Source organism: Rhinolophus hipposideros, assembly GCF_964194185.1.
Source record: "Rhinolophus hipposideros genome assembly, chromosome: 2".
NCBI classification, from domain to species: Eukaryota; Metazoa; Chordata; class Mammalia; order Chiroptera; family Rhinolophidae; genus Rhinolophus; species Rhinolophus hipposideros.
The window spans coordinates 50,992,171-51,018,684 of record NC_138048.1 but is presented as its reverse complement, the minus strand read 5'-3'; the positions used below and the strand labels follow the sequence as shown (position 1 = coordinate 51,018,684).

The 26,514-nt window shown below is 35.2% G+C and overlaps 1 protein-coding gene across 1 annotated transcript in view; it reads left to right on the top strand.

The window, feature by feature from the left end:
• The window catches only part of OSBPL11 (oxysterol binding protein like 11), an 83,626-nt gene that overhangs the window by 40,048 nt on the left and 17,064 nt on the right, over positions 1 to 26,514 (top strand). The window contains exons 6-10 of the mRNA XM_081028804.1: positions 3,027 to 3,228; positions 7,589 to 7,734; positions 11,745 to 11,885; positions 15,451 to 15,949; positions 19,088 to 19,274. Of these exons, the coding sequence (XP_080884930.1) occupies positions 3,027 to 3,228; positions 7,589 to 7,734; positions 11,745 to 11,885; positions 15,451 to 15,949; positions 19,088 to 19,274 (1,175 nt within the window). The remainder of the gene's footprint in view (positions 1 to 3,026; positions 3,229 to 7,588; positions 7,735 to 11,744; positions 11,886 to 15,450; positions 15,950 to 19,087; positions 19,275 to 26,514) is intronic.

The window sequence follows — 26,514 nt, the reverse complement described above, 5'->3', positions numbered from 1 at the left end:
TGACCTACTTGAGAATTTACTGTTTATTATTAGTACTATAGATCAAATCAAATTATTCGATGTATGCTTCATCTGGAGCTGTTCTAGGCCCTAGGAGTAGCTGAAATGGCCAGTCTTATAAGGGAAACAGACAAGTAAAATACAAGTGATAACATCATGATTCTAATCTGGTTTTCAGATAAACTAGATGCCACCTAAGTGATGTACTACAATCACCATATTCGCCGTAACGAGCTGCAAAACATAGTATAAGCAAGTTTTCAGCTTTCTTGAAGCATTCTCTTTCTTGAGGAATAGGGTTTATAGTGTCAGGAACAGTTACTGAAATAGCTTCACGAATCATAATCCGTTTTCTTTTTCTTTGTAAATATAATCAGCTCATTTGTTTGCTTTGGAAAGAACCATTATCAAATTTTAACATTTGTGGTATAATAATATTTGAAAGTTAATTTTTTCTAGCCAAGAATATCACTTTCTTAGGCCTCTTCACTTCTGGCATCTGCCCCACCAGGTGGCTTTTTGGGGCCATTTGCACAAAGAAACACAATTTTTTTTTTTTTAAGTGTAATATTGTGATAGCTCATTATTTATGTAGTGACTATCCTACTTGTGATTTTTTTTTTCCTTTATAAACTTTTATTGGCTTATAATATAGAAAAGTATACAGATTATAAGTGTGCATCTTGATGTAATTTCCTCCATGTGATCACATCCTGGATATTAAATATTACTGGCACTTTAGAAGACTAATGCCTCTCCATCACCATGCCCTTCCTCGATATCCTGACTTCTAACACCATAGATTTATTTTGACTATTTTTGAAATTTCTAAAACTGGAATCAGATAGTATGTACTCCTTTGAGTATGGCTTCTTTTCAGTCAACATTATATGTTTGAGATTTACTTGATGTTGAGTGTAGCACTTTATTTTCATTGTTATACAGTATTTATCATATTAATATACCTTAATTTTATTTATCCATTCTAATGTTGATGGGCATTTGAAGTTGATGAACGTGTATACACATGTGTTGGTTATATATCTAAGAGTGTAATTGCTCAATCATGGATTATATTTATTTAGCTCTATAAACTTAACTTCAGTAGGTATTGCCAAACTGTTTTCCAAAGTGGTTGTACTTATTCATAAGGTTGGATTATTGGAAATTAGTACCAGAATTTAGATACAAAAACATTTGTACACACACAGAGCACGCATATCTATGCATGTATAAATGTGTGTATATAGATACTTTCATACTCACACTTTTCATTTAGATACTTTTTGTTATGGTAAGGGTGAATGTTTGATCCAATAATAGAACATGTTTTCAAGAACTAGTTCGTGTATGACACACTTGATTTGCTTGGCAGGATCAGTTTGCGTCTCTTCCACTAGCCCTCTAATGAACTGTATTAAAAATTATCTGGAACAGAGCTCTGAAAGCTAAAAGAATCTCTCCACTATATAGAGTTTCTGTGTGAATTAAAATAGTGCCTAAAGGATGGGCAATTTGAGAACCTTCTGCTCACAACTGAAAGTAATTAAGCATAGTAAATTCAGTTTTCATTTTAAAAAATTAAGTTTCTCATCAATCGTTGTTATTCCATTAGCTCTGTTAGGAAAAGTGGACAGGGCTCTGTCAATGACAAGAACCTGAATCTCTGGAAATATTAGAAAGAATTTTATTTGGGCCTATCTGAGGGCTGTATCCTGAGAGATCTTCAAGAAACCTTGGAACAGGGCTCTAACCGGAAAAGTGGGGGAGGGGGTTGTTATATAGGCAGAGGTGTGAGTGAAAAGTACATGAAAAGTACATCTGGTATGTTAGAAGTTTCAAGTAGGGCGTGTTCAGTTCAATGATTAACAGTTTTACATCAAATGGAAGGAATGTATAAAGAATGTATAAGGTTGGGTCATCATGCTCCCTAGTGTCAGGGAGTCTGGGGACAGGGTCTGGAAATAATTTAACTGCTTTAAAACTCCTTGAGGTGAATTTTTATCAGAATGTAGAAGGAACAGGCAGGCACTGTTTTCTATAGTCATTGATTTTTAGTGTTAAAGCTTTGTAGGTCAAATACACTAAATGTATACACATTTTAAGAAAGGAAAAAAACTATTAAAATTGTAATACTCAACATATACCAACAACAAAAGATGAATTCAAATCACATTTGACTTCTGCATTTATAAGAGGTGCTCAAAGTGGTTACCATCAGCATAATTTTAATACAGTTTTTTCCCATTCTTAAAATGTGTATACATTTTTTTGGCACTCTCTGTATATATATGTGACTATCCCCCATGGTTTGCCTTAGGAAGAATTTGGATAGGCTCAGTATTCTTCCCTGGGCACTGATTTACTCAGAGGAGCTTACTCACCCTACCTTTCCTCAGCTTCTAATCAAAGCAGAGTGTATTTAACTCTTTTAACCTGAAAAGCTTATATCTAATACGTACTTCCTTCAAAATCAGGCTAATGGAAGCAGGAAGTTAGATTATGAAAGAGGAAGCAGGTAAAGCGTCATGTTTTTAATGGAGGTTCAGATTGAGCCTGACGAGAAATGCTGAGAAGAGGTGGTTGAGAGCCCAGACTGGGGATTAATTTTACTTTAGAATGAAATGTTTACTGCAGCTATTAAAGATGATGTGGAATGTTCTTTTTGATGATGTATAAATTTATGCTGTTGATAAAAGGTTTGTCAGGGCTCTTGAGCTTTGTGGCTTCCCCAAAAAAGTGTAGCTGCCAAATGTCACCATCCTTTGCTCAGTTGATAATCACTATTAAATAGTCATTAATCGAGGCTAGCCAAACAGACTGAAAATAGATATCTAAGCCTAATTGATTCTAAAAGTGGTCAAAAGCTAAATATTGTAATTAAAATGGCAATTGTATATGCGAGTGTATATATACACATATATATATACGTATATATATGTGTGTATATATATATATATATATACACACACACACACGTATATATATGTTATGAGTGGGACATACAGAACTGTTGTTTTCCTTAGATGATGTCTCATGCTGAAGGACAACAAAGAGACTTAATTAGACGAATTGAATGCCTTCCTGCTTCTGGCCATGTTAGTTCCTTGGACCAGGATCTCTTAATGCTCAAAGCTACTTCCATGGCAACTATGAACTGCTTAAATGACTGCTTTCATATCCTACAATTGCAGCATGCATCACATCAGAAGGGCTCCTTGCCTTCAGGTAAGTTATAGAAAAAGGTAGGACTTGGGAGCGGCCGAATGGCTCAGTTGGTTAGAGCAGGAGCGCTTAACAACAAGGTTGCTGGTTCGATTCCCATATGGGCCAGTGAGAAACAATGGTTTGAGCTTGCAGCTGAGCTGCCGAGCTGCTGGTGGGCAGCTAGTTGGCTCAGTGGTTGGAGCGCGGTGCTCATCACACCAAGGTCTCCAGTTCAATTCTCACATGGTTCAGTAAGAAGCAACAGGCTTAAGCTTGGAGCTGAGCCGCCGGTGGACAGCCGGTTGGCTCAGTGGTTGGAGCGCGGTGCTCATGAACACCAAGGTCGCCTGTTCGATTCCCACATGGCCCAGTGAGCTGCACCCTTCACAAATAGATTGGGGCGGGGGGAAGTTACAGATTAAAGGTAGGACTTAACATTAAGGGCCAAAATGTAGAAAGGACTGCATTCATTGTAATTCTAACAGCAGAAAATCTTAATTAAAAAGCAAACAAATAGAAAACCAGTGAGCTTCGTTTAATGATCCCACTAATGTTGTAAAAAGTCTTTTTATTGTGCCCTTTTTTGAATCTAAAATTATTTTGGGTCTAATGTGTAATATTATTGAATATCTCTTTAGAGACCTCAAACTCAACATGTCAAAAACTGAACTCGAAACCCACATCTCCCGTATTTCTATTAAAATTGGTGATATCACCATTCATGCAGTTGACCAAAGTAGAAATGTTGGGATCATTTCTTGAATTTTGGTTTAGTTCACTATTCATTATTTCCACATTGAGATACTGATATATATATTTAAATCTATCCATCACCTTTCAGTTTGAAAAATAAGGTATACATCATACATCAAGTATTTGAGAGCATCTACTTACTGAAATAATTTACTGGGGAAAAGAATGTTATTGCATGGGAGAACAAAAACGAGTTTTTCTATTAAATGAGATAAATAAGCTCAGCACATTTTTTTATTGAGATACAATTGACCTATAATATTGTGTAAGTTTAAGGTATACAACAGTGTTGCTTTGATACATATGTATCAAATCATACGTATGATACATATCTATATGATTACCACTGAAGCATTAGCTAACACCTCAATCGTGTCACATAATTATCATTTCTTTTGGTGGTGAGAACATTTAGGATCTGGTATCTTAACCGTGTTTCCCTGAAAATAAGACCTACCCAGACAATCAGCTCAATGTGTCTTTTAGAGCAAAAATTAATGTAAGACTAGGTATAATATAATGCCGGGTCTTATATTAGTTTTTGCTCCAAAAGATACATTAGAACTGATTGTCCATCTAGATCTTATTTTCAGGAAAACAGGGTAGCAACTTTTAAGTATAGTTGACCATAATCACTATGCTGGCATTAAATCTCTGGAACTTTTTCATCGTCTGGTTGTAAGTTTGTATCCTTTAACATCTCTCAAAGTTCCCTACCCCGCATTGTGTTAATAGTAGTAACTTAGTATTTCACAACAACTCATGGTTCTCTTATTCAATTTACTCCCCTTACTGTGAAAGATACTTTAGAAAGATATTGAGTCTCTGCTCAGGAAAAATTTATCATAATCAGATCTTGATATGGGGATAGTATGGATCCCATCCTCACATGTGCCTAAATTCAATATTTCAAGCTAACAAATTTTTTAATGTCAATTGTAGGTATAGGTCAGGCCAATAAATTATGTGTGTTCCCTTTCAGGAACCAATAGTCCACTTGGGGACAACATGTAAATAACATGTAAAGTGCCACTTAAATGCAAGCAAAGTATTGTGGATTAATATGAATGGATTAATACTTCTGATACTAAAAGGTCTGGGAAAGGCACAGAAAAGCAACCAAAACCAATTAGCTTAGGGTAGGGGAGAGGGCATGCCAAAGAGAGAAGACCCTAAATTGTGAGCTGTGCACGTGGACTGCTGCCTTGGGGGAATTCTAAAAAGTCCGACATAAATTTCCTCCTGTTAGAGAGTAACACACACTTATGAAAAACTGAGAAATTACCATACAATTTGAAGAAGAAACAAGAATCATGTGTTATCCTATGAACCAGAAACTTCCATTGTTAATATATTAGTACACTACGCACCAGTTTTTTCTATTTTTCTTCTTAGTTTTTGTTTCTTTTACCCCATTGTTATTAGAAAATAAATGTTTGTATCTTAATATTTTCTACTTAATTTCAAGAATATTTTCCAATGTGTGATGTGCTTTCAGTAAACATAATTTTTATTGATTGCATTATATTACTTTGAGGGGATAGATGAACTTTGGTTCAACTATGTTGAACATTGGATAAGTTACCCTGAGCTAAGAAATTTCTCATTTGGTAATAATAATAATATTGTCTGTAAAATAAAACAATTTGTTTCCAGTTTATGCTACTTAATTTTTAAAAAGTACTTCAAGTAGCACAATGCTAGTACTAACTAGATGCTCAACAAACACTTGATTAATTAAATGCTATATAATTTAAAGATTCTTTGAAATTTCACTTGTGTGAATTAATACACAGCCTTGTTTTGAAATGATTGCTTCATGATTAATGAGCATGCACAAATTTACTTTTTTAATTTAAAAGGTGAAACATATTATAAACTTTTGAGAAATGTTTGAAGTAAAAGTTTTTCTCCTACATCAATTTCTGTTTTGTTAGCACAGATTTGTGGTTGTTTGGCGGAATTAATTAACTAGTATTGGTATTTCTCATTGTAAATTTCCATGTTTCCCAAATTAGGTCTATAGAAATTTATCCTCAAGTCACTTGAGAATGAAAATATAACTGGAAAGAAAAATTGAATTACCTTCCCACTCAAATTTTGAGATGACATAAGAAATAAAATCTGAATTCATATTAGTGTTTAGTTCCATAAGGTCTCTTAGTGTGTTATCCAAAGACTCATTGATTTAGAGGGGTCCTGAGACCAAATGATTGGTTTGATAAAGAGTTTTATTATAGTTTACAATTAGTTAAGTGATCTCTTAAAACAGATGTCTTAAATTTAGTGTTTGTGCACATTCTATTTTGAGAAGTAAAGAAATCTAAATAGTGATATTAAAAATAAACATTTTTAAGGTAGGAGCAAAGTGTTTCCATTTCTTTCTTTTTTTAACACTATCTTGACTTTTTTTATTTTTGGGGGGGAAATATTGGGGGACAGTGTGTTTCTCCAGGGAGTTGTCCTTCAATCTAGTTGTGGAGGGCGCAGCTCAGCTCCAAGTCCAGTCACTGTTTTCAATCTTTAGTTGCAAGGGCGCAGCCCACCACCCCATGCGGGAATTGAACCGGCAGCCTTTTTGAAAGCTCGCGCTCTAACCACCTGAGCCATCGGGTCGCCCCTTCATTTCTTTGGAATTTCAAAACAGCCGCCATGAACTTACTTATCTAGGGTATATCTTCAGTCATGAATTTCCTAGTGCCAAGTGAAACTGCACTGTAAGGCAGAATGATGCTCTGGTAGCCTCATAACTTTGTAATTTATTTCTCTAAGGAAGCCTGGGGTTTTCTTGTAGACTGAGTAAATTCCATACTTTTTAAAATTTCTCCTTAGTAGACTGAACATCCCTTATTGTAGTACTCTATCACCAACGTTCTGTGAAACCTAGATCAGCCTCTGAAATCAAATGGAACACTTTCCATTATTGATTAGGCATAGAATCCACTTTGTTAAACTAGTTGAGGGTAATAAGAGACATTTGAGTCATTAATTGAGAAGATGACAGGTCTCTAAATGTGACTACTGTCTTTCACTGGGTCAGCTATTATTTATTCAACAGTAGAACCTTTCAGTTTAAAAGTATATGGAGCTTTTTTTATATGATTGAAAAAAAGAATGGACATATGTTTTCAATTCTTAAATTAGATCATGGAGGTTATATTGCTTGGTTAGAAAACTGCTACTGAGAATAAGATTCAACCCAAATTGAAGCAAATTTTACTGTTTTACAGTCCAAGGTTCCTCCTGTAATTGTGACTCCCTAAAGCCCAGTTTTATGCTTTTTGATTTCCAGAGGGACAGGGTTCATACAGAAAGGACAGCAAATCAACTGTTAGGAAGGGAATAGACTTTATGATTCACAGATTTGCCCAAGAAGTGACTTCAGTGCTATTCAAAGTTGATTCTTTTAAATGGTGGTGTCTGATTTCAAGTTGCAAGGTGCTCTTTTGTAAAGCACCCAATCGTGCTGCTCATGCTAATGAGGTACACATGGCTGTCTTGCAGAGTCTCTTAACAGGCTGAATTGCTTTTAGAGTTGTTAGGCTCAAAACAGTATTATTTATCCACATCTGCTGAACTTTCCAGATTATGAGCAAGTTTCAGCGAAAGTTTTCTCTTACTTCATCAGGAACGACAATCGAATGGTTAGAACCAAAGATACCTTTATCAAACCACTATAAAAATGGAGCTGACCCGCCTTTTGCAACTGAGCAGAGTAAGCCAGTGGCAGTCCCGGAAGACCAGAGTGTTGCAGAATCTGGACTATTAACAAGGGTAAGGTAATGTGAAAATATGGCTTTGGTGTGAAAATCAGGAATCACTGAAAAGGGTCAATTCCCTTTTCATTGTCAGGGTGTGCAAGTCAGCCTAACACCACAGCAACGTTCTTGTAGACTAACTACATTGACTGTGGAAGAGGTCTGTTGTATAAAACTTGTATGTACTATATTTTCCAGGTTAAATTATGTGCCCTTTTCAGTTTGGGTTTAATGTTGCATGATAAAAAATGTGTTTGAAATTTTGAATTTGCATGTTTTTCTTTTTCTAGAAAATAGCTTATCTAATACAAGATTATTTGTATATTTATCTCTTACATTTCTTAATTTAACATCATTTACTAGATGTTTAGTAGTATAATTACATGTTTAAAAGTTTACTGTTAAGTCTTTTTGATAGTAAGCACTTTACCAAACCAAATTTTAAAAGTGTTATTCTACTTGAAATAGCACATGGTCTTAGGGTTTAATATTTTCCTAAAGCATTATTCATTCCACATTTCTCAGAAGCTAGAGAGTGTTTTATTCTATTCATAGTTCCACCACTGTAGCATATCATTCTGGTTCAATGAGTTAGTAAATATTTGTTAAGCTATTTAGGATATGACAAGTCCAACGTTAAGAATTAGGGGAGACACAAAAATAGAAGACAGTTCTTTCACTGAAGAGACTTAGAATCACAGCACATATATGGGCATTTAAAGAAAGAGAAATGTACTGAGTAGAGTGGATAAGGAATGCTTTGGAAAGTGGACTTGGAATTGGGCTTTGAAAGGAGATAAGATTTGAAGAGAGGAGTAGTGAGGAATCTCAAGATGGGGGAGTACTGCAAGCAGGGATACTGAGGCATATATACTTATTGTGAAAAATACTTGCTTGATGGTTTTGAATCCAAATCTGGTCATCTAACATGTGGACCAATCAATTAACCACTCTTAGCTTCAATTTCCTCATCTGTAAAGCAGGAATAATAATACCGTATAAGATTGTTATGAATTGCTAAATGAATTTAACAGAGCACCTGGTTTACAGAAAATGATCACAGGGTTGTTGGATTTTACAAATCCAGATGACCATTTATGTTGCATTCTATGTGGAATGATAATCCCTGGAGCATTGCTCCATTGCATATATTGTAAACTGTGCCCTCAAGGAACGTAGAAAAGCGTGCAGAAGAATTTAATCTTAATGTGATAGATAATAAGGTCATGAGCACGGGGAGGGATGGGGTATGTTTAGGAAGATTGGTATATGATATGACTTGAAATTAAAGTTTGGGTAGAAAGCTATAGAAGTAGAAGTGAAGACATGAATTGATAATGTGCATTTCAAATGAAAAATCAGTTGGACTTGTGGTTGACTGGTTATAGGGTTGGATCACAGCAAGTGTTCGAGCCTAAATGACGAGATAAAATCGTGGTGCTATACACAAAACTTAGGAAAGTTAGGAAGAAAGAGATTTGTGAGGGAAAAGTTTTAGTATGGTTTATGAACATGTTGAGGAAGAGGATATATGATTGTACATGTATATAAAAAGCAATTGGAAATAATGAAATTAAAGCTTTGGAAAGATCAGGACTAGATATGATTTGCAAGTGAAAAATTATAAACTGTAGGTCATATACTCCATCTTCATTCTTCTAAATGAGAATACAAAGTATGCTGGAGGTCAGGATTGAGGTATGTGTTTGAGGAGGGCACGGAGGTGGGGAGGAGAGAATTGATATCTCCATTTGCAAATCTTCTGAAGTGGTGAGTAGACCAAGTATATCACATAGTGTAAGTAGAAACAAATAAGCACACTTTTTTTTTTTAAGTTACAAGACATTAGCCTCCATTCAGGCATACCGGAACAGACCTGAATTCTCAAAAAAAATTCACACGTGCCTTTTTTGAAATATGAGTGTTAATGCAAGCAGGAGACGCATGTTACACTGGTGGAGATTTTGCTGTCAGGTGATAGAAGAAATAAACCCCAGTGAGGCTAGAACAAAGCCCATGGAGCCATTGTGCCCAAGTCAGAAATCAGGGCAAAAAAGACCATTAGTATGAGTTGTGGAATATTGGGGTTTTCCTTTGCCATACAGTCTCCAAGTAATATGAATTCCTAGGAACTCAGCGGCTCTTGCCACTGCATTTGCTAACCATTCTGGGTTTGTAGGGATTTTGTACATGTGTGCATGTTTATTCGAACTTTGGTAATGCCCCCCCCTTTTTTTTTTACCTTAAGCTTTTCTTTAAGAAAGGCGTGATGACCTCTAAGAAGAAGCATTTTAAAAAGAAAGGAGAGCTTCCTAATTTTTCCATTCACACCAGGCTTTAGAATCAGTATTTGTTAATAGAACTACTTTATTTTTCTATTCTAATAAGTAATTTGACTATTTTTAGAAAAACAAAAACTGTTCTTTTAAATACTTTTTCTGCCAGATTGTTTTTTTTTCTTTAATATTATTTTCATGGGGAAACTGCAAAGTAAACTTTATATTGTCTAATAATATTAAGGCTATATTTGCATTATTAATATGTCTGACCTCAATGTAATGGTACCTATTCTGAGGGTTGGAGACCATTATTTAATCAAGACCAATTAGGTTTATTTTCAACATTTCTCAAATGAATATTATATTTGGTATCCAGATGTAGAGAGGGGCGTGATCAACTTCTTCCCGTTTTATGAAGAGTAAACATTGACAAGTATACTTAAATTGTGTTATGCAACTGATTTAGGGTAGATAACAGGAAACACTTCTTGACAGACTCACTAGCCATTGAAAGGGGAAATTGAGAAAGCCTTTGGGAATTTCTCCTCAAGGTCATAAAAACAGAAGTAATTCTGATTTATACAAACAATAATTGTTTATTTAATCTTAACATGCAGAAATGAACTAGACTTTTAAATATTTTATCAGAATTTGAGCTGCTATAGATTTCCTTGGTAAAAAAAACAGGAAAAGGAGAAAAAGGCAAAAAAAATGATCAGAAACCCATTATCCTTTAACTCTGTTTTATATTTTGTTGAGAATATGGTGAGAACATTAAATTCTTGATTTTAGGCCTGATTAGGACTGGTTTTCTTTGCCTAGCTTCATAGAACAGGTTATGGGAAGATAAAATCAAAGGCAGAGACAGCTCTAAAAAGGAAAATTATTTCCTTCTTAAAATCCTCATGACTTAAAATCTAATATAATACCAAAGACATTATATTCATATGAAGCTCTCTTACACAAAGGTAATAAAAAGAAGTATCATTGACAGAGATGGGACACTGCCCCCACGTAAGCATAGAAAGTGACATCTGATAAGGTTCTATAGAATCTTGGAATTTGAAACTGTTATTTGTTACTTAAATAGAAATAAATAAGTTTTTCATAACCAATCATTTGGAGCTAAGATGCTGTTGAGATGAATGTAAACATTTTCAGTTTTCCAAGTGGTTGTTTGATTGATTGATTGATTGATTGATTGATTGAAGAGCTGTGCAGAAAACTTTTTGTGGCATTAAGATGGCATGAGAAACTACAGGATTTTCATATCTGCATCTAGTATTCTCTTCAACCGCAGGTTTTCCTCCTGATGACTCCAGGAATAAATGAGCAAATATAGATTACAGTAGTTAAATTTGACATGTACAGTCACTTTAAAATTTTATTTACAGTTTTAGCTTAAAAATAGGGCAACTATTGAAGTCTCAAAACATACTGAACTTAAATTATAGTTGGTGGTGGTTTCCACTCTTTTTGAAAAAAATCATATTTTTACAAAATACATGTATTTTATATGTGACAATCTATGGCAAAACCACAATATATTCAATGTCAGTGATAATGGGTTCACTAAAGGAAATTGTTCCATGGCCAAGCGATGGAAGTTATATTTTCAGAAAGATTTTTGCCTGTCCTCAGTGTCATTTAGGCCCAGTGTAAAGGCCTTCAAGTCTGATGTTGATCCTTTTATTCTTAATGTAGATTAATAAGCATTTGTAAGAGCAGACTTTTGTTTTGCATCAAGGAACCTGAAGAAGTCAATGCCGATGATGAGGTGGAGGACACGTGTGACAATAAGGAGGACGATCTGGGCGCTGTGGAGGAGCAGCGCAGTGTTATCCTCCATCTCCTGTCACAGCTCAAGCTGGGCATGGATTTAACACGAGTAAGTAACGGGATAAACTGTCCACGGAGGTCACTGGTGCAGCACTGGACTAGTCGTTAATGTTGTCAGGCTTTTTATTCTTCATGAGTTGGTTTCTTAGTCTCTAGATCAGCATTTCATAAAAAATGTAATACTTTTCAAAAAACTGCCAGCAGGAAGTTGCATAGCAAATAAAGACCTACAGTCTTCTTTTTCTGAGGAAAATTAAAGGGGTCAATGAGTAGACAGAATTGGAAAATTTAAAGAAAAGGATGTAATCCCACAAAACCATGAAAGGCATTTATACTTCTACTGTACTCTTCTCATGTTGACAAGTACGTTTTGAGTGTTACCGATAACAGGTCAGTGGGCATTTTCTGTAAAGGGACAGAAAGTAAATATTTTTGGCATTGTGGGCATAGTTTCTGTTGGAACTACTCAACTCTGCCTTTATAGTATGAAAGTAGCTATGGATAATATGTTTCAGAAAAACTGTATTTATAAAAACAGGAGGCCAGATTTGGCCCAAGGGCCATAGTTTACAGACTCTGTCTGAATTAACTAGATGATGGGAATCCTTTCAAATGTATGTGTATATCAAATCACCACAATGTATACTTTAAATATCTTATAATTTTGTCAATTATATCTCAAAACTGGGGGAGGGGAAGTGTGGTCTGAAAACACGTAACATCACCAGCACCTGAGAACTTTGTAGAAATGCAGAATCTCAGCCCCCAGTCCCAGACTTAGGGGACCAGACTCTGCATTTTAATGAGATCTTCTTGAGGCTCAGGTATACATCAAAGTTTGGTTAGCACTGATCTGCATTTTTTAATTTTAGGCCAGTCTTCTCTTAATTTGTTTTTTAACTGACATTAATTTAAAAAGCCAATCAGGTTCAAAACCTACATACGTATGTCAAATATTTATACTGTGAAATTCCGTACTTTGAATTACTACTGACACTGCTTTGCATTAGTATGGGGTTTCAAAATTGACTTTAGGAAGTATGTTTCAAGTTGAGGTTTTTTTATGCCAGGGAAAGTAGGGAAGGTGTAGATTAAAAGGTTACTAGAAGGGCGGCTCAGTTGGTTAGAGCACCAGCTCTCAACAACAAGGTTACCAGTTCAATTTCCACATGCAATCGTGGGCTGCACCTCCTGCAACTAAGATTGAAAATGGCGACTGGACTTGGAGCTGAGCTGCGCCCTCCACAACTAGATTGAAGGACAACGACTTGGAGCTGATGGGCCCTGGAGAAACATGCTGTCTCCCAATATTCCCCAATTAAAAAAAAAAAAAGTCAGGATAGTGTTTAAAAAAAAAAAAAGGTTGTTTGATTCCAATGAATTATTCACCTGAAAATATAATTTAAATAGAAAGCATACTGCCTTTTGCATTCTCATGGAAGCATTTCAAAATCAATAACTTACTTTTTTTTTTTACTTAGACTTACAGTGATTCTGGGAGGATTTAAAAGTAAATGGATTGGGGGGTTTCCTTCTAGTTGCTAGATGGGATGCTGCCCGGTTCATGAATTGTTTACTAAAGCCAATTAGATCTTTTTAAAATACATACATACATACATACATACATACATACATACATACATAAATGGTCTGAATTAATAGCCTAATAAGAAGCAGACTTTTTAGGAATTAATAAAGATACCCATTAACCTTTCATCTAACCTTAATATTTCAGCTAGAAATATTTCAAATATTTCTAGAAATATATTCATATCAGTGGTTCAGAAAAGACTATTAGTTATAAAGTTGGTTAAAATAAATAGTCATTTGACGGATTTGTTTGGTTATTATGATATTTGCTGTCCCTTAGTAGATTTAGGTTTATAAGTCATAATAAGTACAGTGTTGGGATTTATGAGGCATAAGAACATTTGAAAATAATGTGCTGTGATAGCAATCCAGATGGTAAAGCTCTCTCGGCATGAATAACTATATATAATATAGCTTCCCCATATTTGTACATTGTTAATTAAAAAGATACATACTTTTTTTAACATTTATATATAAAATTGTTAATGTTAACCAATCATGAGGTATTAACACTCGCATAACATTTAAAATAGTGTTACTTTTCAAGCAGCATTAAAGAACGTGGTGACTAAACTGTCGTCACATCCACCTCCCATCTACAATAACACTAATACAACAAATATTTACTGAGCCTGTCTTCTGTTCCAGACACTGCTAGGTACTAGGACTACAGCAGCAAAGAAGGTACTCGTGTTCCCAGCCTGCATGTTGCCAATAAGTAACAGACATTCTCCTCACTGTCCATTTTGTTCATTTTTAAATAATATTATGAATTTAGTATAATTAAACCCTTCACAGAAGGTTTAGGAAAATAAAAGGGAAAAATCTATAATTCTACCACCCTAACAACACAGCCCTCACTTTCTGAGATTCCCTTCCAATCTTTCCTCATATAATTATAGTTCATATCTAATTTTATTACATTCCTTTTTTCCAGTTAAATCTTTTCTTTGTGAAATGTATTACAGACACAGAAGACTGAAGAGAATGCATATAAACATTTCAAACAATGATAAAATGAATACCCATGTACCCACAACTCAGATTAAATTGTGAGACATACCATCGTCAGACTTGTTAGCTCTCTGAGTGCCTATCTCGGTTGGAGTCCCCTACTTTTTTCCTAGATGCAACCAGTTACTTGACTTTACCAAAGGTTTTACCACCTATATATGTACACTATAACAACGTTGCTTAGTTTAGGAAAAAAGTGAATAGCCAGCACAGCCTTAGCGGTATAATGAAAGGGCTGTATTGCCATTCATAGAAGAAGGCGAAGATAAACTAAGTAGTCTCTGGCTTCAGCTTTTTATAAGTTCTTGAAAAATGTTTTAGATGAGTCCTTTCTGAAGAAACAGAGAGCATAGTTGTAAATGAGTCCTGTGAAATACTTGGTTCACAGAGTGAGAGCATTTGGTGTAAGCAGGATAACTGGGCATCCAGCAGGAATGTAGGCAGAGGGAGTGGGTGCGCTGCTCAGTATTTTCTGCTTCTAAGCCAAGCGGTGACCTCAGCAGTAGACGGAAGCCACAGCTCGTAGGTGGGTGAAATGAGTGTCTTCTGCCAATCCAGACGGCTGTGCCATGTCTTGGTATAGGATTCTTTATATCCACTGTCCCTGGGTATTTGGTAGGCCTTTCAGTATGACAACTAATACTCTTCAGTTCTCTGAAACCTTGAATTATTTCATGGATGATTCCTGTCTTCCAGTTTTTTTCGTATTCTCTCTGAAACTTTTATTTTATGGCTCTTAGACTTCCTGGTTGCTCTGTGTTTCTCTTCTTTTCTCTCCATTTGGGAAGACTTTCATTTCCTTTTAAGCATGCATTTTAAAAATTATTTTTTAAAAAATTTATTTACATATATTTGATAAAAGCATGTTTATTTTTTAATGAAACTTTGTGACTTTGCTTTTAATACTCATCTAGAATGAAATGTTTTCAGAGACATAAGAATAATGTCTACAGATAAACACATTGGATTAAAATTGACCTCTTTGGTTGATTTTGTTGTTATTGTTTTAGGTGGTGCTTCCTACATTTATCCTAGAGAAGCGTTCCTTGCTGGAAATGTATGCAGATTTTATGTCTCATCCAGACCTGTTTATAGCCATCACTAATGGAGCCACAGCTGAAGACAGAATGATTCGTTTTGTTGAGTACTATCTTACCTCATTTCATGAAGGCCGTAAGGGAGCCATTGCTAAGAAGCCGTACAATCCTATCATTGGAGAAATATTTCACTGCTCCTGGCGGGTGCCAAAAAGTGATGTAGCGTCCAGCGTTACTGGCAGCTCTTCCGCCCAGGCGGTCACAAATCATGCTCCTCTATCAGAGGAGGCTTTGAGCCACATGGGACCAGACTGTCACACAGTCAGATTTGTTGCTGAGCAGGTTTCCCATCATCCTCCAGTCTCAGGATTTTATGCAGAATGTGCAGAAAGGAAGATGTGTGTAAATGCGCATGTCTGGACTAAGAGCAAATTCTTAGGCATGTCGATAGGCGTGACAATGGTTGGAGAAGGTAAGCAGAAAATTATTTTCCAATTTTTAATATCACTGTAATCTTAAATTTTGAGAAGCTACATAAATATACTTATAAATTTGAAATGTTGAGTGTACTATTTTTTCCCCCTAATTTCTAGTATGTTCCAGAATGCTGGTGGCAAAGGGGTGTAGTTATGGAAAAACATAAATTCTCTTTAACATGATTTTTTTATGATTTTAAATGTAAAATATTTTTATAGTAGAAAATTTGGAAAACTTAGAAAAATATCAAGGAGAAAATAAAAGCATCTCTAATTCCTTCATCGAGAGATGGATAAATTTAGTTAGTATTTTGTATTTTTACTCTGTGTGTATGTTTGTACTTTTATAAAAGTTTTATAAAATTAGGAGTAATTCTCTCCATATAGTTTTGTGTCCTGTTTTTTTGCACTAAATATTCATTTTCCCACTGTCATTGATAATACTTGAAAACATATGTCTTTGCTGTTATAAAAAGCACTTAAGAAATATCTTCTTCTTAATCATATATATGGTGATGGAAGGAGAACTGACTCTGGGTGGTGAACACACATTGTGATACATAGATGATGTAATACAGAATTGTACACCTGAAACCTATGTAACTTTACTAACAATTGTCACCCCAATGAGCTTTAATTTTAAAAAAGAAAGAAAGAAAAAAAGAAGTATCTTCTAGGTAAATCTACATCGTTTATATTTCTTACAAATATATTCATATTTATAAGGAGATATTTATAGAATGTTTTAAAATACATTGCCAAGCTTTAATTCTACTTCAGAAAAAGATTATGAAAGTAATCTTTTATTTTGGCCACTGTTTTTTGGCAAAGAATACAAAGAAAGAAAAAAAATCAATAATAGATAAACCTCCACTGAAATCATTGCAGAGTTAATGCAAATATAATGGCAGGAAACAAACTACCATTTTAATATTAAAGGGAACACTCTTGTGCATAGAATAATTTGTTCTGAATGTAAACTTAACAGTGTAAATATGGCATCATTAAGCCTATGACTAACATTTTGAGATTGTGTTATTGTAGCTGTGAAGAAAATAGTTTATCTCCCCTTTCAGTTTTCCCTATTTTTAATATCTGTTGTGATGAGTCTTACCAACTTTTTATAACATTGGAAGAGATTTTTTGTTTAAGAAAGTTTGCCACCTTCAGCTATAAAATTTTAACATTAGCCCTAAGTTCTTCATAAATCAATTTATTTATTTTATAGATGAAAAACTGAAGTCTAGAAGTGATAGGACGTGTCCCGGGTCATAAAGGTTAAGGCATAGCCAGAATGAGGCATAGAACCTCATTCTTTGACACACTCTCCATCAGGACAGTTACTCTTATCAGCTCATATAACAGAAGGAATCTGATAATGGTAGTCTCTCCTACTTCAAGAAAGAAAATACCTCAAGAAATGAGGAAAAGCATTAATATCTTAACCATGCATTAATCATGAAGGAGGTACATAATAGTTAATTTTTTAGTAAGTCCTAATTATATATTCATGGATTGCCTTTTAGAAATTAAATTACTATTGGTACTGTCAACAGAAAGTAAATTAAATCAGGGAATGGAACTTAGAACATTCATTTTGCTCCTATTAGCAGCCATATTTTTTATTTAATAGTACGGGAAAAGTTTGTTTAATTATTAAATAAATGAGATTTTAGAATTCTTTGAACCTCAGTTTTAACTAGTCTATTATCACAAATATTTGAAGCTAATTGTATGTTTCTTCAGATCTTAAATTCCACAGTGTATGCTACTTAGTTAAATATATTCTTAGAAATCAAAGATCATAATCCCAGTTTATAAGGTCATGTAGTTTTAGCAAAGTAATAGAAATATGTCTTTTCCAATTTAGAATTAATCACCAGTTATGAAACACTTGAAGTATACCCCAGTTTGTTATCTTTATGTCTTCTGACATCTCTCATTATATTAATATATAAATATAGCCAGAATCATGTTGCCTGGTGAAATGGCTCAATAATTCTTGATTTATTGTTGCCCTTTGTGAAGACTGCTAAGGGCAATACAAAAAAATAGTTCAGGGATGGCCGGTTAGCTCAGTTGGTTAGAGCGTGGCGCTAATAACACCAAGGTTGTCGGTTCCATCCCTGCATGGGCCATTGTGAGCTGCGCCCTCCTTAAAAAAAAAAATAGTTCATGTTGCTTTACATAAAGTAGACTACTTTACAATCTCAGTTTGTGTATTTGCTGATCCTAAAAATTAACTACATTAAAATATTTATCACAACTGTTGCCCTTATTTGTGAATATTAAGAAGAGTGCCTAATGAACGTTTATTAAGAGAGAGATACCGTAACAGTTCAGAGCCGTAGTACATATCCAGGTCATTATTTGTTTTGTTGGTGAACTAGGTAATAAGCTTAGGTTAGTAGTGTAGCTAGCTCAAGTCTCCTTAGTGTCTCTTAATTATTTAGTATAGATCGATTATTCATTAATGTAATTCCTTTTTTATGTTTTTTAAAACTGTTCTTAATATAGCATCACTTAATATGTAACAAGCCCCAGTAGAATAATATTTGTTTGGAAACTACCACCTTTCTCTCTTATAGCCTTACTGTAAATATTTCAGGATTTGGCAAAGAAAATTATGACCATATTTTTCATCATAAAATTACTTTTTTTCTTTGTACATATATGTATATATATAAAATTAAGAACACTTTTGCATCATGGTCTGAGATTAAGGTCTATGACTCTATAACATTAGATATTTAGTTATCCCCAAACTGCTGGAAAAGCTATTAATACTGATCATCAGATCTTAACATGATGCAGTATATTATGGCCTTAAACTCTGACTTAAGGTTTTATTTTCTTTTTAGGAGCTTTAGAGGGAAGTCTTAAACGGTTTCCACTGTAACAGTTTTTGGTTCCATGAACCAAAGAAACAGTAAGGCCATAGTAAAAGTAACCTTCATTCACTATTACCAGGAATTGTTGTCAAATACAATTGTATATGAAGCCAGTTTCATCCAAAGCTAAATGAAAATTAAGCAAAAATATGATGTTTATTTACTAGACAGGAGAAAACGTAATATGGATTTTTCATAGCTATCTTTTTAAAATGTTAACAGCCTTCATATTTTCACATTTAGGGATCCTCAGTCTATTGGAACATGGAGAAGAGTATACATTTTCTCTACCTTGTGCATATGCCCGGTCAATTTTAACTGTTCCTTGGGTGGAACTGGGTGGCAAAGTCAGTGTCAACTGTGCAAAAACTGGGTATTCGGCCAGCATCACTTTTCATACTAAGCCATTTTATGGTGGCAAAGTGCACCGGTAAGAACATTTTAAATGATACCTGACTCTTACTCTATCAGTTTGATCTTTTATTATAACTCATTATTCTTTTTCTGCTTTGTTTTATGTGAAATGGGGTTGGATTTTTATTTTTGTTTATCTTGTGTTGAATATATTTCATCTTTCAAGGCATTCTGGAAATCATGACCTGCTTTTAAAAACAGTGACAGATCTATTTACTCATAAAACTTTCCTGGTTAAATATCTGATGAGATGTAGAGTAGAATTCATAACAAATGAATATGTAGTATCTGGCCCAATTTCTGCCTTTATAACAATTCAAACTTGGATCCAGACCTCAGTGGAGGCAGATATTGTTACAAGTTAGGGTGAAAATACATCTAGTGCTAAGAAATAGTTAAAGAAGTACAATGATGGAAGCCTGTGTCTTTAGATACCAAGATTGAGTGGTGGCTTTGTTCTAATTCCATCTAGGAATTATTGCCAGTTATTATATTTCTTTTGTGGCTTATTGGTCTCTTCAGCACTTGTGCAGATAGCCCAAACTACTTTGAAGACAGGTTTTCTAATAGGATCCTTAAGAGGATACTGACTCTTTCTTTAAACTTGTGATGTCTGTTCTGACTGCCCCTAAAGTAGGGATAGTTTTCTTTTTCTACAAAATTTTTATTGAAGAATAACACACACACAAAAGTATACAAGTTGATTTGACTTTGTGAAAATTTGAGCACTTTGATTTAGTTATGGAACATTACTGGCATCCCAGAGGCCTTCCTCATGCCTTGTTTGTTTGTTTGCTTTTTGAATAAACTTATATAAAATGTTATTACTGAGAGGAAGCATAGAGATCATCGAGTCAAACCTCTTCATTTTATAGTTTGAGAAACTGAGGCCTGCAGAAGGAAAGTGTCCTTTCCAAGTCACGTAGCAACTCAATGTCTGGCTTACATAATTATGCTCAAGGCTGGAATGAAGGAACTTGGGATGGTCTTAAAAAAAAACCCTTTTTTTAAATTACAGACTGGATGCATGACCTTGGGCAGACTATTTGCATTCAAGTTTTATTTTATAAACATGAGAGTAATAGTTAACTATTCCATTGAGCTGGGTTGCTTATTCATTGAGGTTACAATTAGTAAGTCACATGGCTCTTTTAGAGTCTGGCTTGGATTACACTAGCCTCTGTGGAATGTTTATGCTATTTCTTTTTTTGTTTGTTTCAGGTGTACAAAATAATAGTTAGACATTTCACCCCTCACAAAGTGCCTCATGCCTTGCTACAGTTTCTCTCTCTCTCTCTCTCTCTCTCTCTCTCTCTCTCTCTCTCTCTGTCTCTCTCTCTCTCTCTCTCTCTCTCTCTGTTTCTCAGATTAACCACTTACATCCTTCCCAATTTAAGGTAGCCACTATCCTGAGTGCTAACAGGATAGAAACTATATAAATGAAATCGTACACTATGTGCTCTTTCACACCTGACTGACTTTGTTCAACATTGTTTTCGAGATTCATCCATCTAAACTTGTAGTTTATTCTCCTTACTGACCGTTTTCCATTGTACAACTATGCCCCAATTCATTTATTTATTCTAATGTTGATGAGCATCTTGACAGTTTCCAGTTTGGGACTATTATAAATAGTGTTGTTAGATCATTGGTGAATGTATGTATGAATTTCCTGGGTAGGTGCCCAGGAGCTGGATTGTAGGAAGTTGAATTTTATTAGATACTACCAAACAGTTTCCTTAAGTGGTTATACCAAAATACACTCCCTCCAGTCATGTATGAGACTTTCAGTTACATACTATGTTCCACCAAAAATAAGACCTAGCGGACAATCAGCTCTAATGCGTCTTTGGGAGCAAAAATTAATATAAGACCCGATCTTATATTTTCAGGGAAACGTGGTAATAGCTATTTTACTTCTTCACTGGAGGACTAGTACTCAACAATTTTAGTAGAAAGTAGAAAGAAGTAGAAAGAAAGATTTATTGGCTCCCAGACATTGAATGGGCCTTGAAAAATATGGATTTCCAAACACTGAAGCAGAGAATTAAAAATATGTACAGATCACCCAAGCAGAACCACTAGACTTTGTCAGAATAGTACCTTTTATCCTTAGAGAAGGTATTCATATGGTTCACACTTTGTTATATGTGCTTCTACTTACTCTCATAGTAGTCATCACACGATTCAAACCTCAAAATAAAAGGTACCGTAGAAATCACTAGACCAACATTTACTAGATGCATAAATCCTTTTGCAACATGCCTAATAACTGATTGTTCAATGTGTATTGGAACATTATTATTAGCAGAGAATTCACAGTGGGTGAGGCAGCCCATTACATTTTCAGATTCCCTTTATACAGGGCGCCAAAAACATGTATACACATTTTAAGAAAGGAAAAAACTGTATTAAAATTGTAATACTCAATATATACCGATAACAAAAGATGAATACAAGTCATGTGTATACCTTTTATTGGTACCCCCAGTATAAATGAAGTTAGAGCTGAAATCTACATCCCTGTAATATTCTTGTATTGGTGAAACCATTTCTCAAAGTATATAATTGAGTAAAATGCTTAAAGGAAAACAACTATAGTGATATATTTTCCAAAACCAGCACTTTTTATTGTCAGTGATACTGATGTCCTTCTCAGTGGCATGGTTTGTTGTTGTTTTTTTCTCTTAAGTATTATTTTCTGGATAAGGAGACATGGAACAATGTTAGTTTTCTTTTTTGCAAAGAAAAAACTTCATTCCTGAAGTCCCTGAAACTTCATTCTGAGAGAAAGAGAGAGAGAGAGAGAGAGAGAGAGAGAGAGAGAGAGAGAGAGAGAATTCTACAGGACTTATTATCTATAAAAACATTTTTTTTAAAAAAGCGTGTTATCTTCTTGATTGTTTTGTCTTATTTCACCCAATATGGTTGTGAACTTTTTGACAGACTGGTACTGTTTTGGGCCTCCCATTGCAGCTATACAGTGCTGTGTATGTATTATGTAATTTGTAAATATTTGCATATTTTTCTTGGGGAATGCATTTAAGTGTGAGTTTTCTTCTTGAAGATATAGTCTAGTCCACTCTATCAAATTGTAGCTATTCCCAATGACCTACTAGTTAACTTCTTAGATATGAACGCTTGGATTTGATGTTTCTGGAGCTTCATACAACTGATACCCCTTTTCTCCTCTAGCATAACCCTTCAGAGGTTTCAAAATAGCTATTAATATCTTTCTTTATGTTTAATAAACTGAGAGTTCCACATACAGGCCTTGCTACATTGATTCTATGAATAGAAATCTCTCCAGGGAGAGATCATTAATGTTATATGGCCTTTTAATGAATAGTTACTGAAGACTTTCCTTCCTTATATTCAACTGTGTTGTTTTCCAGTGTGAATTCTCATGTTTTGCAAATGTGGCTCAATGAGTAAAGGGTTTCCTATACTCATTTCATTTAACTGTATGAATTCTCTGGTACTCATCAAAAGACTTTCTCCTGTTAAAGACTTCTCTACATTCATCACGTTTAATAGGATGTCTCCCTTATATGAATTGTCTTCTGTACACTAAGGCCAGAGCTCCAGCTGTAAGCTGTTCTAGTTGATTACAGAAATAGTATTTAATTAAGGTAGAACTCTGGCTGAAGCCTTGACCAAACTGTTCATTACAGTTTTACGGTTTCCCTGCTATGTAAATTTTCCTGTTCCAGCCTCAAAGCTAAAACTTTGGTTGAATACTCTCCCACACTGATTAGACATCCGTGTATGTTGAACCAATATGAATTCTCTGGTGTTGTAAAAGGAAGAGCTCTGGCTGCAATCTTGTCCAAAGTTAGAGGGTTTTTAGAGGAGTTTTCTCCAGGAATTCTCTTGTGTTACCTGAGTTGAGTGTTGACCGAAGGTTTTCCCACACAGATCACATTCACATGGGTTTTTTTGGTGTGGATTCTTTCAGGAGTGAATGATTATGGGGAGTTACCTCACAATGCTAGCCTTCATATGACTTCTCTGTAGTATGTTTTCTCTTGTTCATTTACGGTATGAATGATTAATCATGTTTTTCTCTAGTGTGAGTTCTCCCATGTCTATGAGTAAATAATGACTGTAGGATTTTTCGAAATCATTATTATTTAGTATAAGATTTCTTTCTGTGAACTTTCTTGTGTTGGTTAAGAGATAAAATTATCTTTAGTTAAGGATATCCCATATTCCATCTATTTGGGTTATCACATGTTGAGCTAATGTTGAACCATGAGTGGAAATCTTTCCATATTCATTACAATTCAAAGTGTTCATTTCCCATATTAAATCTCTGCTACTGAGAGGGAAATAAGAGGCTTGTATCTGTACATATGAATTCTCTGATACTCTTCTTCAGTGAAAACCTTAGTCCATATTTAGTACACATATTGTTACCTCTCTTGCATGTTCAGAAGTTTCTTCTTTTGTAACAGCTCAACTATATAGCTATTCTATTAAATTTTAAGTCTTAACTTTGTTTCAAACACTTGATATATGAGTTAATTTATACAAATGTCTCTTTATAGAAACTCAGATTATAGTTTTTGAGCTCAGGTTAATTTTTTCCCCAAGTACAAACTACCCAAACCTTTTTGCTAAACCAATGCTTTATCTTGTCTTAAATTATAATAATAAATACAAATTACAATAATTTACCATATTGCGAAGACTACCTGGATGTGGAGATCAGAATTCATCTCCCAAATCTCATCATTGCTATGACATTTAGCTAGTTCCTGGCTGCAAATCACCTGCATAGAAATTTTCTCCTGGTTTTTAAGTTCCTCTTCAGTACTTAGACTTGTGCCTTGGTGATATCCTTTCTTCCCTTCAGAGCTCTTTTTGCTCCGACAGGGAAACCATGTGTCTTTCAGAGTTGATGTCTCACAGAGACTAGATTCCTCTCATTCTGCAGTGTCGTCATTCTGTTTAAGTTTCTGTAATGCTCAGCAATCCTGTCTTCCTGTTGAAGTCCATAAGCACATTCTTGGGCTTCCTGTGGCTGCGCTGTTAAGAACTAAACTGTCCTCTGTCTCACTCTGTTGTCGCTGCTGGGGCAGGCAGAGCAGTGAGCAAGCACAATGGAGACGTTCTGCAGAGCATGAGGCCCATTTATGGCTGGATCTCCAAGGGCATCTTTGGCGAGTGGATCTGAGGCTGAGGGATTGGGATGCAGGGCCCCAGTGGGAGAGAGGGTGGCCGATTCGATAGTGCTTTTTCTCCCTACATAGTCTTTCTTTTCGAAAATTGTTCCATTTAACTACTTTATATCCACAGTTTTCTTGAGACAGAATCTATTTTAAGACTTTTAGGGACTTTAAAAGGATAGGGCAGGTACAGGCTTCAATTTATAACAGACTTATCATTCTCATCATATTATCTTTAGTGACTTTTGTTGACAAATTTGATCTGTATTCTTAAGGCAGTGGGGAGCCAATTAAGCTTTTGAGCATGGAAGTGATATATTTAATTTATTTTACTTATTTTTATCTGTTCTTTTACAATAATTTTAAACACACTGAAGAGTTGTAAGATCTCTTATGTACCCTTTGCCAAAATTTACCAATTGTTTATATTTTGCTACATTAGATTTATCAAACTCTCTTTCTCTATATACACAAAGATTTTATTGTTCTTGTTTTTATTATTATTATTCCTGAAACGTTTGAGATTTAATTTATCATGGCACTTTACCCCCAAAATATTTTAGCCTAAATTTCCTAAGAACAAGAAAATTCTCATATAATCACAGAACAGTTGTCAAATTCAGGAAACTGAACATTGAGATAACATTGTTATCTAATGTAAAACCCATATGAAATTTTTGTCAGTTGTCCCAACAATTGGCAGTGTTTTTTTCTCCTGACCCAGGGTCATACATTACATTTTATTGTTATGTCCCTTTAGTCTCCTTTAAGCTGCAATATTCCTTCAGCCTTTGTCACTTACGACATTGACATTTTTGAAACATGCAGGCCAATTTTATAGAATGCTTCTCAGTTTAGTTTTGTCCCATATTTTTGAATTAGGTTCAGGTTATATATTTTTGACAGAAATACAATTTAAGCAACGTTGTATCTGAAAGTGGTATGTTTAAATCTGTATTTTAAAAAAAGATCAGTCTGGTAGCAGGTGAAGATTGGATTGGGGGAGCGGCCAGGCGGTGAGGGAAGATTAGAAATTGGGAGACCAGGGGCCGGCCCGGTGGCTCAGGCGGTTAGAGCTCCATGCTCCTAACTCTGAAGGCTGCCGGTTCGACTCCCACATGGGCCAGTGGGCTCTCAGCCACAAGGTTGCCAGTTCAATTCCTCGACTACCACAAAGGATGGTGGGCTCTGTCCCTTGCAGGTAGGATTGAACATGGCACCTTGAGCTGAGCTGCTACTGAGCTCCCGGATGGCTCAGTTGGTTGGAATGCGTCCTCTCAACCGCAGGGTTGCCGGTTCAACTCCCGCAGGGGATGGTGGGCTGCGCCCCCTGCAACTAGCAACAGCAACTGGGCCTGGAGTTGAGCTGCGCCCTCCACAACTAAGACTGGAAGGACAACAACTTGACTTGGAAAAAAGTCCTGGAAGTACACACTGTTCCCCAATAAAGTCCTGTTCTCCTTCCCCAATAAAATCTTTAAAAAAAAAAAAAAATTGGGAGACCAGTTAGGGATTCAGAATTGACAGATCTTCAAGAAATAATTGACTGTAAAATAAAATAAAATAAAACTATAAAAAATAAATAATAAATAAAATAAAAAAGAAATAATTGACTGGATATGGAGGAGATGTAACTTTGGATCATGTCCTTATTATCTACTGCTGGTAGTAAACCTCTCTAAAATTTAGTGCTTAAAACAGCAATTCTGTGGATTGATTCAGTTCAGCTGAGTGATTCTCACATGGCATCTTTCACGTGGTTGTAGTTGGGTTTTGATTGGGGCTTCAATCATCTAAAGGCATGACCCAGCTGGATATCCAAGGTAGCCACTCACATGAGGCAGCAGATCAAGTTGTTGACCAGGAGCTCAGCGGGGTCTGTCAGCAGAGGGCCTGTGCGTAACTTTCCCACATGGCTAGAGAGTCTCCCATCTTGGCAGCTGGGATCCCAAGAGAGAGCACCCAAAAGCAAACATTCTAAAAGGCTTACTGGTTTTTGATACATGGTTTTCATATTTTGACTTTTTTAAAGGTTCCTAGAAATTTCAGATAGACATCCTCATTTTTGTTAGGGATCAGTCATTA